Raw genomic sequence first — 16669 nt, 5'->3', positions numbered from 1 at the left:
ATGAGCAATTTACGCACTATTATCTGATCGAAGGAATAGGGGTCTGCACATAATTGATAATGCGTTATCGAAGGTGACATGTTGACCCTGGTGTAGGAGAGAGTTGGGAAGCCAATACTTGGCCTGTAAATCAAAACAACACATGGGCATATTGTCAAATAGCGACACCTGTGCGCAGTATGGTATTTAGTCTGGCCGAAAACAAGCGCTAGTCGTAATTGCCATATTCCAATAGTTAATAACCAAATGGTTTTCTTGTTTTCTTTACACTATTAATATATGTGTATTTTATGTATGTATTTATGAACAAATATCTATGAACATGTATGTAATATATATATATATATATATATATATATATATATATATATATATATATATATGTATATATATATTTACATATACATATACATACACACATATACATATACATAAATATTATATATATAACGTTTATATATGTGTATATATCTATATTTGTATAAATGTATATTTATTTATATATGTATATATATGTGTATATATTTATATTTGTATATATATAAATATATACTTATATGTGTAAATGTGCAAATGTATATATGTTTATTTGTATATATATGTATATATGTTTATTTTTATATATATGTATATATTGATGTGTGTATTAAGTGTATATATTTATATATACATACATATGTATGTATATATATTTGTATTATGTAGTTATTTATTTATATTTTATATAGATAGATGTTGATATAGATATAGATATACACATATACATACACATACACACACATATTCATACATACATACACACACATACACACACACATACACATACACATACACACACACACGCGTGTGTGTGTGTATTTATGTATGTATAATTATAGAGATATAAGAAATCTAGAGCAGATGCGAAATCATAAACTGGGACGAAAATCCAATACCTCAGGAGATGAATTTTGAACTCGTAAATGAGCTCATAAATAATGACGACCCCATTATGGTAAATGGGATAGCCAGTCGACGGGGACATTGTTTGGTGTAAATATTTCAGGGTTGGTGTATGAATTTAATGGATATTGCTTTTATTATTAAAAACAAGACGTCAGTTACTAAAAGGGGCTTACGGAAACGAAAACGGTTATTAAGCATTAAAACGATGGGATAGAGATGTCAAGGAAATTAACAGTAAGCGCGATGGTTAATAATATACAGTACGACCTGTACGCAAATTAGTATTCATGCCTGGGCGTGTGCGGCGTTAACCTTTCTCTCGTTTTGTTCTCTATGCGTGTGTTTCTTTGATTAATCTCTCTCATTTTCATTTCCCCTCATTCCGCTTGTCCGTGTACGTGCCTTCGCCCATCCTTCCGTGTGGTTGCAAGTCGTCTATGTTGCGTTGAGGCTCTTTGTATGCGTGAAGCGCCGGGGCGTCCCTCAGCGATGCAGAACTCCACGTGGCGGTTGGCGGTCGTGTGTGCTCATGGGAACTCTCGAGTCTCAGCTGTACGGGCGAGAGGGATCTTTGTCGTTAAAAAAAGATAACGGCAAGGCTGCAAGGAAGTGTGTCAACATTTGACCTTTATTTCCTTTTTGGATTCATTCATCCGCAGAATGAACATGGGGAGTGGATGCAGTGTTGATTACTATTTAATAAGTGAGAGGATTTGGAGACAGGATTGTTGTCTGTCATGTCGAGATAAATGCGCGAGTGGGATGTATATAAAGTAGACTTGAGGGAAGGAGGGCATTCTCGGTCTGTTGAGGAGAGAGATAAAAGACGTGTGTTCTGCATGTTTTAATATATGGACTTCCATTGTCGAAATCTGCTTATTCATCGAAAAACACAAGAGGAGGAAGAGAAGTATCAGTTCCTCAATTAGTCAATACATTTTTCTTGCTCTTGGGCTCTACGTAATTGAATGGCAGTAAATAAGGATGACCTCATTTCGTCGGCATATGCATATTAATGGCATCCGAGTAGGGCAGCGAGGCGTCCCACACGCGGCATGGGGCGTGGACGTACAAGGGGCGCGCGGGCGGACCAGTATAGGCAGAGCGGGGGAGGCCTGGACTCGGCCTCAAGGGCACCGCAACCTCCGCCGCCAAGACACTATCCTTGCGGTTTCGAAAATGAAAGTAGCAGAATCGGCAGATTTGTATTATGATGCGGCATGCTGGCAGTTTTCCCTCGGGTGAATACGGCCATGAATGACAGGAGGTGGATGCACAAAGGGAGGAAGGAGCTTGTGTAAACCGTGAGTCAGACGTGAGTTGATCTTCAAGACGGCCAGATCGTGCCGTGCTGCTGCTTTCAAACGGCGCGAGCGACGTTGCTCTGGAAGTCTGGAGCTCGGGTTTTGTGCATTTGTAGGGGCGAAAAGAGTTGTTGCAGATAGTGAGAGAGGTCAAGAAATTATTGTGTTTGGGGTGTGTCGAGAGTGGTGCGCCAGGTGAGTCATATGATACTCGCGGCCTCATGAAGACTCGTGAGGTGAGCAGGTTGCAAGTTGCGGGTCAGGTCGCCTTGGTGTCTTGTGGGATGATAGGCATGAAAACCTGCTTTTCGTGGACATCTGACAAGCCTTAATTTCTACTTCTTCGCGGGAAGCGCTTTATCGTTTTCTCTTGCCACCATCTCTGGTGTTGATGGGCATGTTAGTGTGACGAGAGAAAAGGTGAGAGTGGAGTCCGTGCCGAGACGCAACGACAGAGTTTGCGTTGGTGTGTGCGGGTTCCAGACATGACTCACCACCGGCCGGCCTTAGCCACCTTCACCGCAGTCCCAGCCACCGACACCACCACCCCCCCTCTCCCTCTTGCACTCCTCATGGCTCTACAACTCCACCTCTTCCTCCTCCCCTGGTACAGCTGGAGGAATGTAGCAAGCTCCTACGACGCTAGTTCCAGTTTGTCACCCCCGGACAATAGCAGGTGTCGTTAAGCTCCACGGACATTTTTGGTGCGACATAGCAGCTTACTCCTGCCCTTCCAAGGCCTTGAACGTTCAGCATCCCAACACCTGTCGCCTCCCTAGGCTTCGGCTGGCACCGCCCCTCTTTCTCCCCCACCATACCATTCCTTTCTTATGCCAGCCTTTTAAAAAGTATTAATGGTGTTTATGTAACCAGTTTTAAAGTGGTAATATATTTATATATCGTTTGCATCTTCACTAGAGTTTGTTCAGCAACTTCTTAACTTCATTAGATACTTTTTATATGGCGTTCTGTTCACCCCTTCATTTCATAATCCTTGTAAATATCTTAGATAATCACGTTCCTCCTCCTTTCCCACCCCTCCTCCCCCCCTCTGTGGTGTAGCGCCGCCACCTGGTGAAGCTAGCTGTTCTTATCCCAGTACTGCTTCCGCAGTCACGGATTACACGGCCTTCTTGGCGGCGTTCTGGCTATTGTTTCGCTCGAGTGTCATCCTTGATCCGGATAAACACTGGACAGTTTTGAACCCGTAACGTTCGTTGGGCAATGACGGTCACCCGAGTGTGTGGCGGCTGATTGAACGGAGCATTGTTCCCGTGAGAGCTAAAGAAGCCCTCCGCACGTGGCGCCCGACATGGGCAATTCCAATAGCAAAGATCCATCGAAGAAGGGCAACGGAAAACATGCCCCTTGTGGGTGCAAAGACGAGGACATCCAGGGGCAGGGAGTGACTGTGCTTCCGCCCACGCTAGATGATAAGGGCCGTGTGTCAGCGTTTACACTGCAACTCGACGTCAAGACACCATACAGCACGCCTAAATCAACTCCCAAGAGTTCATCAAATTCCACGCCAGTAGCTGTAGCCAAAGGCAAATCCAACCTGACTAACAGTCATCCAGCCCCTCAGGTCACACCCAAAAGCACACCTGAGAGCACACCCACCAGCACGCCTACTCCACGCCCCAAGTTTCTGCAATCGCTTTTAGGAGGAAAGAAAGGCAATGGCTCGCCCGGGGCCACTCCCAAGAACACCAAGAAAAATGAACCAGTGCCCTCGCCTACACTCACGCCCACGCCCAAGCCCAAGGTAGAGCGCCGAGGTTCCATTCCCGTCAGCATCTCAAGGAACCAGAATCAAGGTAATGAGCGTGCTTTCGCCCTGAGTGTCAATGTTCATGTAAACAGGTTTTCTCTAGCAGCTCATTCTCATAAGGGGAAGGGGAGCCCGAGGTGGTTGTTGGAGTTGACTTACGTGGGAGATGATTTTGGTCATTGCGGTGGTTGACGGTAACGCAGGGTGTGTTTATAAGGGGAGAAAGGACGTGTAAAAGCAAGGTGAAGGTGCTGGGATGAGCCCCCATCGCCAAATGGAGTCTCCTCTCAACCTACACCCCAGCTTGCATGGGCAAGTCTAAAGAAAGTTTCATTTCCATTTTTTTTATAACCTACCACACTGGTACTAAACCCTATGTTCTTTTTTGAAGGTCATCAGTTTAGACTATTATTCAAATTAGCTTTTAAATGGCTGCTTCGCTTTTTTGCCGTCACTGGTTACCTGGCGCGTACCCCTGAGAGGACCATTTATGGCAGGACGGGCAACCTCTAGCCGTGAGTCACCATATAAACGAGGTCATGGTCTCTAGGGTCGCTCCGGGGTTGCCCAGCGTGGGTCCTCACCTCCAGTCAAGTCTTCCTGACGCCTACTTGTTAGCAGGTACAAGGGTTTTATGAATTGCAATATTCTCCAGCTCTGCAACTTACTTATGGCAAAATAAGTATATGAAATGTATCTTAACACGTTACAGACATTCATTCATTCGAGGGAAGTAGTGTCAAATAGGGTAAAGTATTGTGTCAACAGGTGTGACGACAGTAAAGTGTAACTGCAGGTTGACCGTGACCTTGAGTGTGTATTAGGTTAGTCCGTCCTATATTGATGTGTTCCAGACTTCTGGCACTGGCACTAGTGGTACTCGGGGTTTGTAAGTTTTACGTTTTCTGATTCGAGATCATTCTTATCCTAAAAACCTCTGAATTGTACAGTATTCATTCCATATACCAGTCATGAATTATTTTATTAAAAGCAAATAAATTTTGATATCTTCACGCGACAATTTCGACCACTTCAGTCATTTCAGTCGTTAAAATGCACAATGACAACGCTGTTGTAATCAAATAAACACCAGTATTTTCAGAAAGTAAATGTGTGTACAACATTGAGACATGTGTTAGGCGTGAGGAAGCCTCTGTGTACAGAAAAGAACGATTTATTGTAAATCATTCTTTTTACAATCCAACAGCTGACTACCTCTGGGAATCAACCGCACCTCAAATTCCTCTACTATTGGCCCTGCTATAAACAGAAAGATCATCAAGATATGTGTACAGTTAAGCAGACAAGAGTACCTTCGCTGAATAGGTGGCTGAAGCGAAAGGACCGAAGGTATGCAGGAGAAGATCGAGTTAAAAGAGCATGATGGAGGCCGAGATCTTCGAGGGTCATACTGCGAATGGGAAGGAAGGGTTTGAAGAGGCCTCGGCATAATTCCGCGGTTTTTATTTCCCTTTTCTCGAGCTTCTACTTTCAGCGATGCAAAGGACTCATAGTATTTATGCAGACCCTTTTTCTTTACAAGGAACGCCACAGAGGCATGGCCATTCCTGCGATTTGTTGGCTTAGCGTTCATTTTTTCTATTTCTAAGACAGCGAAATAAACGACTGCTCCTGCATTTTAGATTCATGACTAAGGGGCTCTTCTTTGGAGAAAAAATAACATTTCATTCCCCAGGGCGAAAAGGACATTGTGGGAAAGTCGGAGTAAATCAAAACTGAGTTTTTATTAAAGTTTTAACGACCGAGTGTGTCGTAGTACCCCAATTGAGTATTGTTTGTTTTTATCGCCTAGATTTGTAGTCTGACTGACCCTTCCAAGTGTGGTACTTAGGGCAGGTCAAGGGGTGGCCGGGGGCAATCAGTGACGGCGAAATAGAAGAAATCGTAAACCTCTCTGCGATTATTGTAAAAGCCAGAATTCCGAGTTTGCTGTGATACACTAAGACGCATTTGGCACTTTTTCCAAATCTATTTATTACTATTGGGCGTACGGATAGATTCTTTCAAATATTTTAATGAGAAAAGCGTGTTAGGGAGCTAAAGCGGACTAAAAGTCTTCTCTAAACAATCGTGGGGTTCGTTTACAGTCGACGGCCAGCTGTACGGGGAGTACGGGCCATACGTTGGCTGGATGTTTCGGTTATTATTGCATGGTTGGTCTATCTAGAGGCGTGCCAACTCTGTGAATTGTAACAGTTTATTTAATCTTGTCTGCGTCTCTTACTCTTTCATTGTATCATGTTTTAGCCCCAAATGTTTTTTTTTTTCTATAAGTAGTTATTCCGTCCAATATTTGGTTTCACTCAAACTACCGTGACTCATTTATCCTGTATACAATATCTATCGAAAAGGTACACTCGTGAATGGTACGTGATCCATGTTAGTTCTGCTTGTTAGTAGAGCACGGGTGAAAAAGAACGGCAAGCGACTGATGTGTACAAGGCAAAATAAAAACAAAGGATAAAATGGACTCTATCACATCCGCCAAGCAGCGTGACGAAGCAAAGACAGTGAGTCACCACTTTTGTTTAAATTTAACGTATTACATGATGACAGAGGATTCCCCTAGTGCGACCCAATGTGCAGGGGAAATGAAACCTAATTATTCTGCCTATACTCGGCACAGCGCCATTGATTGGCAGCGTCGGTCTCCCACGAGTGTGTTTGAGAGAAGGGGCACGTGGCTGTTGTTTAGCTCCCTTCTGCTCGGTGCTCACCCTGTCTAATCCCCCGTCTCTGTCTTCCCATGCCTTTAACCTTTATTATTTGTTCCGTGTTCATTTTATCTTAGCTTTTCGCTCATGTCATCTATCATGTTCGCTTTCTCTCGGTTGTTGTATTTTTTTTAATTTATACCGTCCTTTTTTGTGTGGCACAAAGTTTTGCTGTATTTCTCTACCTTTCACTTTGCGTAATAAAGGTACGCAACTGTCCTTATTTTGTTCGCAGTTGTACTTCGATCCTTTACATTGTGGAGTAAGTTGTAAGGTCACAGGGAAATTCCCTAAACACTGAACGCTTGATGGACAACACTGTGCTTAATCGCGAGAGAATCGGAGAATGAATGCTACCTCATTCTCCTGACTGACAAGGTCGATCCCAGAGGGGAATTATCGGAATGCTTAGATAGTTAGATGCCAGTTTTTTAAAGGATTTACAGGTTTTTGAGTAGTGCTATAAAATCTGATAGTACCTGGTTGTACTAGTTTACTTTCATAACCGATCCAATTGTGATTTCCCTAACGAAGTCTGAATTATCGTTCACTCCTCTCTCTCTTTCTCTTCCTCCCTCCCCCTCCCCCTCCTCCTCCCCCTCTCCCTCCCCCTTCTCCTCCTCCTCCTCCTCCTCCTCCTCCTCCTCCTCCTCCTCCTCCTCCTCCTCCTCTTCCTCCTCCTCCTCCTTCTCTCTTACTCTCTCTAACCCTTTCTCATTTTCCCACTCACTGTCGCACTGTTTCTTTCTTTCTTTTTCTTTTTCTTTTTGTCCCCATCCGTCCTTCCACACGAGCCCAAAAACAGTTGATAGAACCAGCGAAATTATTTGACATTTGTGATTCGAACCTGGAGAAGGGTTGGTGGCGATGAGTATTAATGGATTTAAAGTCGGGCCTCGTGGGGACATGTGACGTTTTACATTGATCTAACGGTCATGAGGATTGCGGCTGGTGACGTAGAAGTGCTGAGGGATGGACTTCCTCATTTTCGTTATTCACCGTTGCTCGTCCATGTATGTGAGGATGAGATGAGGGTAAATGTCTGTCGTCTTGTTTCTTCTTTTTCTCTTATTTTTTTGGAATGAGTGGTGTGTATTGGCATGTGAGCTACCGTAAAATGTGCTCGAGAGGTAGGGGAGCGCGAGCGGAGGAGGGGGACTGGTGAGGTAGTCTGGGAGGGAGCTATGTGAGACAAACGAGGGGAAGGATATTTGCGGCAGCAGATGGGAGTGGATTGGATGTGGGGGGGGGGGGGCGAGGGAAGGGGACCGAAGGGCCTCGGGATTTCTATTTCTATTTGGGAAGTGTACTTTCGGTCATATGGGCAGAAAGGTTGTCAAGCATTCCAATAGTTTCAGCTCGGACTGCCCTAATCCTCACTCTCTCCAGCCGTCGCTCAAATCCAACATAAAATTAGAAAACTACAAATATAATTTACATGTCATTAATAACATAACATCTTAATTTATGAGGCGTTGGACAAGGCGAGCCATGCGTCTCCCAGCGCCCTTGACAGTGTGGAGGAATGTGGCTTATGGGCGGTGTAAGGGAAGCTGGCTAAGGGGGGAGGGGCAACAGTGAAGTGTAAAGCCTGAGGGCAAGAATATCACTTCAAAGACCCTTTATATGCGACTGCGTGAGGAGAGGATAGCAATTAGCATACCTTTTAATTCAAAACGTTTTATTTTTGGGGTAAATGTTTTTTTTTTGCATAATTTATAACCCTAGAGGTATTTAGAAAGGTTGAATAATATCATACTTTATCGATTCACAGCAGTCCCTATATGAAGTACCGTTCATGGTGGTGGTGTTTCCATGAATCCGCTTTCGATTGGCCGTGAAGCTAGCCGAGGCAGCGTTGAATCATTTGGCCTTGGTAATTATTGTGATTCTCCGTTTCATCTACTCCCAGTCGACAGGTTTGAATTGACGGATTGTTGAAGTTTCTCGATGCGGTGTCATTTGCATTTTCATGAGTTTCCTCCCCGAGAAGATGATTTAGCCATAAACTGAATAATTCTTGTTTTCTATAATTGTTGTTTATGGTGACAGTATTAAGTTGCTATCTCAGCCGGTTGTAACCCAGTCTCGTGCTCGAGCTAGAGTTGCCATGGCGAGACTCTTTGCAACTTCTTTGTGTGTTTTCTTTATGAAAGACGTTTCATAAGGTTTGTCAGTTCAGACTCATCTTGTACTAAACCGTTTACATGATAAGTATAAAGTAATTTGTAAGTACTCGAAATGCCAGCTCTGTGAATGTCCTATTTATGATACATTCACTCTAATACTATGCGACATGAGAAAATATGGCGGAGTTCGCTTTATGAGCAGAGACGTTACTGCACCAAGCCATGAGCACGGGTTGGGACAAATTGTGAGTCATCGGCAGTGGGGTGTTCCCGCGCGCAGAGGCTCCCAGGCCACCACGCCCACATCTCGCTGCGATCGGTCATAACTGTCGTTTTTCACTTTATGGAGATGTGTTATTTTAAGGAGTGGATAAGGAACAAAATACGGTACCTTCTCAGTATTAAGCTAAACAGACAAATTTAAGGTGAAACTGTTGGATATTCCATATTAGTGATTTTCACGGACTAAAGGGCCGAAGCTGTAAGATATGCCAAGACTGATGTGATTATCATCTTCTGAATATGCTGTCTTAGACACATACACACAAAATAACATCCGGTCAAGATGTATTGGGCACCGTCTTAGCTGCTGACTTTCAGAAACGTTTTCTTACCCGCTATCTTAATATACCTTTAAGGTAGTCAGTTTATAAGAACGGATTGGTGGTTTACGAGGACCAACGGGAAGTAGTCCGCGCTGATGGTAGGGAGGGAGGACGGGGGATGGGGTACGGTATGGGGCCGGGGGCGGGGGATCATGCATGGAATGTCGCTCTCCGCCCTCCGTCTTCTTCCACCCTACCATCGTTCAAAGTATTATTTGCCAGGCGCTGTGTAATCTTATGTGGTTGTTATGGTGTTAATAATAGAGGGGGTGGTGGACGGTCAGTGGCATACATCGCGGCATATCAGTAGTGTTTGTCGGTTTGGCAGTGTCAGAGAGCGAGCACCTCCACGCTCCAGCTGACTCGTTAATAGTCGTCGAGCAGGGCGGCGGTACACACCAGATGCCCACCACTCTGTTACTTTTACCTTTCGCGCTTGCTGACTCGTGTGTAGACTCGTAGATTCGCCTTGAATCCTCCCACTGCGATCTGGGCTTCGGTTTCGCTGGAGGCGAATCTCACTCTCATTTGCGCCACTTCCTCCAAGACCGAGCTTCCTATTTTTTTATTATATATTTTGTATGTTTTTCTTTTTTTTAAACAAAGTTCTCGCTACATAAACGCTCATCTCTGTGTACATGGTGACCTTGGCCTTCTATCAACCGTGTTTTATCATTACTCATGGGAGTCTTGTACTTCCGCTTTGTTTCTCAACCGAATCCTTCCTGCCTTGCATTTTATGATAGTCGTCCTAATCACCATTGATGTTTTCCTTATTCTATATATACAAACACCATACTCGAAGTAGACTGGTGCATTCGTGATTTATCAACTCGACTTTACTGCCAGTCCCGAGAAGTTGACGGTAACTGCAGCTCGTTTCCTCATGACCATGGCCATGAATCGCTTGGGGTTCACTTCCGCCTCTGTGTTGGCAGAGGCGTAATATCTGATGTACTTCTCACTTGGCCAGCATGCGATTCGCTGTCTAGGACCGCCCAAGCACATTCGTTTCCAGTGTGTACTAGTCTTTGTATGCGGTAAAGGTCTGGGATAACCGCCTACTGGTCTACACGTCAATCCTTTCTACCTCGCTGCTTTGTCGCCACGCAGCTATGTTGCCCGTTGGGATTATGTGGGAATGTGGGAGGGATGGAAAGATGGTCTTTTTTTTTCTACCGGTTCACGTCAGCTGCGAGAGAGAACCGTATGAGAAGCTAGAAGGATTGTGAGCTGGATTCATAATTCTTTTATTCTGAAGTCGTGAAATTATTTGGTGAAATATATGTGGATTACATGGATAGTTAGTATATACAGATAGATAAAATGTGATGAATAAAGTTAATTAGATATAAACTTATTTCTTCATGCTCAATACTAAACATATAACCTGCTTCTTAGCAAGCAGATCAGACTTCAATGGCGGCCAATTCTCCTCCAACTAGAAGAAGTGGTCGTCTTAAGCTTTAGATACCAAAGTAATAGCGAGAAAACCTTTCGACCAGCGGCAGGTGACAGCCGCATGGGCGTGATTGACGAGCAGAACGTTGATCGTAGTTGGTGAATAACGGGCCGGCTACGACTCCCGGGCCGCGTCCGGTGGAGGGGTCAGCGTGCAGGAGCCAACACGAAGAATATCCGGCCTTGACGTTTGTTGCCAGGAGGTATTGCGTTTTGACTAGATCTCTTATGTTAATTAAGGTGGTAGAATGAAGAATCGAGATGTATCTTTATTATTGTGGTGCTTATTATGGCCCATCACGTGTTTGTTGGGTGAAATGTTTGTTTGTATGTCTTTGAGCTCAAGGCGTGGCAGTATGAATTTTCGGAGTGAAATGCTAAAAAGGATCGCCGAATAAGCATACAGGAAATTGAATGCTTAATTGCTTATACAAGTGGTAAACTGTGCTGACAGTCCCCCGCAGCAGAAGTTCCCAATTTTTTTTATAAGTTGTCTTGATTTTTTTTTTTCGAATCAGATCATTCACCTCCCAAAGTACGAGAGGGTGTATACCTTGCGTGTGTCCGGGTGATGAAGGCCCGAGTTGAGGGAAGAACTGCAACGGCAGACTGGACCGTTGTGGCTCTCGGTGCAGGCTGCTCTGCTGGGATCAGCTGGCTCGCGGGGGTGGCATGGGGGGGGGGGAGAGGCGGAGGGGGAGGGGAGGTGGCGGTTGGATGGTGATCAACGGTCGCGCCTGCTCGCCAATTACCTCTTTTCAGTGTATGTATTCCGCGCCTCTGCTTCGCCGAGAGTCGTCTCTTATTCTTTGTTTTATTCTCGCTCTGTTATATCTTTTCTTTTGATGTGATATTGGATCTGATATGTTGACTGTTTGCACTTTGTCAGCAAGTTAAAGGAATGTTGTTAGTTGTTTTGTCCCGCTTTAGGAATTTTCTTTTTACATCCACCAACTGCGCTCCACTGTGAATGCATAACTGATAGAAATACTTTCAGGTGTGGATGAAGTGGTTCATTGCTTTTTCTGGTATGCAAACATTTAGATGTACAATTAGAAATCAACGGCGGGAATTATGTTATCTTTTTATATGATTTCCATGACAACTGGTATTTTAGCACCTTATACCAAAACATATGTATTTGTCTCCTCAGTGTCTTATGTTTTCGCTCTCACTAGTCGTGTGAGATACAAACTGACAGTCAACAAAACACCAGTCTGCAATAAATCCTTTCGCTAAGGTATTTGGATTCATCGCAGTCCTTAATCGGTCATTTCCTCAACCTCATTGTCACTTTGGTCTTCTATGATAGAGATCTTTAGGATTTTGAATGGAGTGAATGATCTCACATTAAGTGATATGCACGCGTAATACATCTTCCCTCTCCTTTCGGTGATCCTTCTCCTCCCCTCCCATCTTCTTATCCTCGGTTTAGGATGAGTCACTCATAGGCCTTTGATGAGACTGGTAAATGTGCTTCTCAAAACTCATTTTTGTGGTTGTCCGTCATCCATACTATTATCTTTTTATTTGTGGCTTACGCTGTTTCACACTTTCTCAGTTGTAACGAGATTTTTGCCCTTGTTCCATTTTTTTAGAACCGTCTAAATCACCATCACGTACCATAATTTGTACATAGGTCCGTCTCCCCTCCCATAGGCCTTACGGCTTTGCCTCATTTGTTACTCCGGGATCACCAAGCCATGTCCCCTCCCTCCCCTCTCCACTCTCCTCTTCTCTTCTCTCCCCTCGTCCCCCTTACGCCTGCCTCCTCTCCCCTTTGCAGTTAATCCTGACAGACTTAAACATTGTTGTGTTATAGCGTGAGTCATAGCGTTACCGCTGATGTGACGTTGTCTGTTTGTTTATTGTCTGATTTGGGGTTCTACTTCTTATTTTCCCTGCAGTAGTTAAGCAGTAGTTTACGTATCATAACCGTCCGTATGTATTTTCGTCGTGACATAACAGCGAAGTCTTGATGTGCGCAGGCTGCCAGTAGGACTAGACATTTTCCAATAAGGCTTCGCATGAGTTTTAGTGCACCTACTGTCAAATCCTCTTCCTCTTCCCCTTCCACTTCTCCATTCCCTGCCCCTGCCCTCGCCTCCCTTCGTCTTCCTCCTCTCCGTCCTACTACTCGTTTTCCTCCTCGCCCTCGGTCTCCCCTCTCCCTCTTGCTCCCCTCGGCATGTGAGCCGGGACTGTTATTGCGGGTGGCAAGGGCAAGCCATTGGTGATGTGGATCACGTTAATGATTTTCTTTCGTGAGATCAACGTTGTCCTAAGGTATGTTTTTATAGCACTTATTCGACTGCTGTGCCTTGTATAGAAAAGGTTAAGCAGTAGCAAGGGTTGGGTAATCTAAAGTTTGCATGAGTTGCCTCAGTGCTTGAATCTGGGGAATGCATTTAGTCTATTAAGGATATGCTTGGCGCCACCCATCACGGGATATAGCTCTTCCATTACTTCGCTTCCTCCTAGGCAATGCCGGACTTCCCATTCAGTCTCTCCTCTCCTCTCTCACCCTAACCCTTCTCCCACCTCCCCTCCACCTCTCCCTCTTCAGCTCCCCTCATTTCCCTTCCCGTGTATCCCTTGATAGGGCGTGTGGTTGTATGGAATGAGGTGTCGTGGTGATGAACTGTGATATAGGTTACTACAGCGGAGTTGCATTTCTTCTCTCCTCGTCCTCTTCTTCGTCATACTCTTCCTACTACTCGTCTTCCTCTTCTTCCTCCTTTTCGTCCTACACCTCGTTTTCCTCCTCGTCCTCAGTCTCCCCTCTCCCTCTTACCTCTCTCTTTCTTTCCCTTCCTGGCCTCCTCATCCTTGTGGTACAAGAAAGCGAGGTGGGTCTCTTGGGCTATTAATTTGCAGAGCGGCTAATCAGAGCCAGAAGTTGGGCGAGTTAGCGGTGATGGTAATAGTGATAGTGTCGGTTCCAAGCGAATTGCTACCTGCGAGAAAATCAATCTGGGTTTTACTCAATGAAGGACCTCAATCGTTGGTTGGGTGAATGGTGTTCGCGTTAAATTAGTCGGTTTCTTTGATGGTATTAGGGCGCCATCACGTGAAATTGCTTTCATTTTCGAATCAAAAGCCCTTTAAGTAATACCCCGCTTTACCAATAGAGGTAAAAGAGTTATCATCCAAGAGCGCTTATAAATGATTATCTGAATTACTTGTTAGCAAGCGAGAGTGTTGCCTACGGATTCCATATATCATAGATATGCGCCAGTGGATATATATATAGTGAGTTTAAGTTGTACAAGCTATTTTCAGTGCCAGTGCTCTCAATAGACCTTTTTTATTTTTTGTATAGTAAATGTAATCGTGCATTGAAAATATAATTAGTGATTCCTCTGTTACGCTCATACTTGCACGCCGGACATGATTGCGCTGTCCCGTTACAGGGGCCTCGAGTTCCCTCCCAGTCATCCTCATTCACAGTCGCAAGTACTGCGCGAGTCACATTTCAGAGCTATATTTTGTTGGTTGTGAAGTCACCTGCATGAACGGTGTCATGCAGAATATCGGGTATGTGCTTAGGTATATTGAAAAAGACTTGCTGTGAGGGTTAATCCAGTACCTCATAACAGAAACTCTACCGGTTTCCCTTTTTTGCACATAATCACGAACGAAACGGCAAACTAGAGCTAAGTTTGAGACCGGAAGGGACATCGATCTCTCATCCTCCCTGTCGTTTACACCCCTCCTAACCCCCTCCAGCTCTCGGCCTTCCCCTCGTCACGACTAGATCCCACCTGGTTGGATTGTCATCAAGCCTAACACCTCCACCTGGAGACACTGGTTTCACTCTCCGGGTTTGTTTAGTTTGCATAGGATTCAAGAACGTTGTCGTGCATGTTGTATTGATAGATCACTCTCAACAGATGGCCTTGCCCAATCCGGATGTGCCGCCCGAATTTGGAATTAATTTTTCATTCTCAAGGGTAGCCTTTGGTCGTTTTTGAACTGAAATACGTGTTTTTCTTAACCAATCCAAGTACTCTTATCGAAATTAGGCCGTAAGAATGCGAGGCCGTGAGGGTTGCCATGGGGATGGTCGCGTGTTCATTCGTTATGCCGAACGTCGAGCCAGCCTACCACACCTTCGGAACTTATGAAGGTCGCCACACGGCGGGGTCATTTGAGACGCGCATCGTTTTCTCTGAGAGAAGCACGCTTGCGGTGCGACGGTTTAGCACATTTCTTATGAACATATCATCTGCAACACACACACACACACTCACTCGCTAACATTGCCTTCTTCCCTCCCTTCCAATAATTGCAAAGGTGCAGTACCTAAATAACCTTGTACGTTCAGGATTTCACTTATTTGTCGTTAAACGTAACCATAAGAAAAAAGAATTAACGAGTGCACCGAATGCGTGACTCAGAGGATGGACGGAAAAATTTGCGCATGAGCTCCCGTGCTTCCTGTCGACCCGGACATGCTCGCTCCTGCGGTATGATTTGGGAAATAGCAATGGGAACACGGCAAAGGGGAATCACAGAACTTCTGCAAGACATGCGATGTTCCTAGTAGTATTGATATTCATTCTCTCTTGCTCTCTCGTCTCCTCTCCTCTCCCTCTCCCTCTCCCTCTCCCTCTCCCTCTCCCTCTCCCTCTCCCTCTCCCTCTCCCTCTCCCTCTCCCTCTCCCTCTCCCTCTCCCTCTCCCCCCTCCCCCCTCCCCCTCTTCTGCTTTTCTATGTCTCCCTTTCTTTTATTCGTTCATTCCATTCTCCTTTAATCCCTCCTTGCCTCTCGCTATAAGTCTTGCTTTACATTTTGGTATCTTGTTAAGTTTGTTGCATGATAACATGGATGTAGACCTAAGTTTTATTTGATATAACAGTTGAGTTTCATATATCGTTGAATTTTCTGATTGTTGTGTACGGAAGTTTTACACACTTTTTTTTGTCTTTTTAGGTGAGTGTCCAGAAGTGCATAGCGACAGTGACATAGTAAGTCTGACCTGAAGCTCTACAGGTGTCGACCGTGCTTTTGAAAGGGGCGTGGCTCACTGGTCCCTCTCATCAGCTGATCTTGCACTTTATGATTAAAAGAAAGCAGGGACTAAGGCGGGGTAGGGGAAGAGGGTGGGGTGAGGGGAGTGTGGCAGACAAGTCAAGGCCAACTTATTTTAGCAGGAGAATGGGGGATGCTATTGGGAGTGAGGCAAAGGCCCACTAATCCAGACAAAGTGTAAAATGAGATAAGGGGAGAAGCTTTCCTTCCTTCCTTAGAAAATACCCCAGGGGGAAAAATGTTAACGAAAATGTTGCAGAGCTCATAGCGTTAGGACGGTGAATACCGTCAGGTTTTGAATTTCTTCGCTGTTAAAAAGAAGTGCCAGCTGCACCCATCCACCCACATAACGCACCAACTGATTTTTAACCGCTCATCGTCGTCTTGAGCATCATGTTACTACATAGTATCTCTGAGGAGGATAATCTCAGTGGAGGAAAAAGGTGCTCATGCATGCAAGCTGTTGTACTAGAACAATCTAAGGTCGTTGGCTTCGATTTTTAAAATCATATTTGGTCAATATCAGTGTATCAATATTAATGTTAATCTTTAACAGGATGTATCGATTTAAAGGACGGTTTGGTTATTTGGTTCGTAAACAACCATATATGTAATAAAGACATTTAAAATTTTGCCATTTTACTTCGAATTAAGTGTTTCATTTATTTAACCAAATTAGATTAG

The 16669-nt window shown here is 44.5% G+C and overlaps 1 protein-coding gene across 5 annotated transcripts in view; it reads left to right on the top strand.

Annotated features, from left to right (window-relative positions):
* The window catches only part of Klp10A (kinesin-like protein 10A), a 93171-nt gene that overhangs the window by 7741 nt on the left and 68761 nt on the right, over positions 1–16669 (top strand). Inside the window, exon 1 of one of the 5 annotated variants that reach the window (XM_086543072.1) lies at positions 2145–4066. The exons of 2 other annotated variants lie outside the window; for them this stretch is intronic. In XM_086543072.1, the coding sequence (XP_086399198.1) occupies positions 3562–4066 (505 nt within the window). In that variant the 5' untranslated portion in view covers positions 2145–3561. Of the gene's footprint in view, positions 1–2144; positions 4067–16669 lie in introns of those variants that run through there. 2 more of the 5 variants (XM_086543075.1, XM_086543071.1) reach the window with 2 other exon arrangements.

The sequence above is a fragment of the Penaeus japonicus genome, unplaced genomic scaffold (genome assembly GCF_977035675.1).
Source record: "Penaeus japonicus unplaced genomic scaffold, GWHDUDI00000001_assembly GWHDUDI00000013, whole genome shotgun sequence".
Classification (NCBI taxonomy): Eukaryota; Metazoa; Arthropoda; class Malacostraca; order Decapoda; family Penaeidae; genus Penaeus; species Penaeus japonicus.
This window is presented reverse-complemented; position numbering and strand designations above follow the sequence as displayed.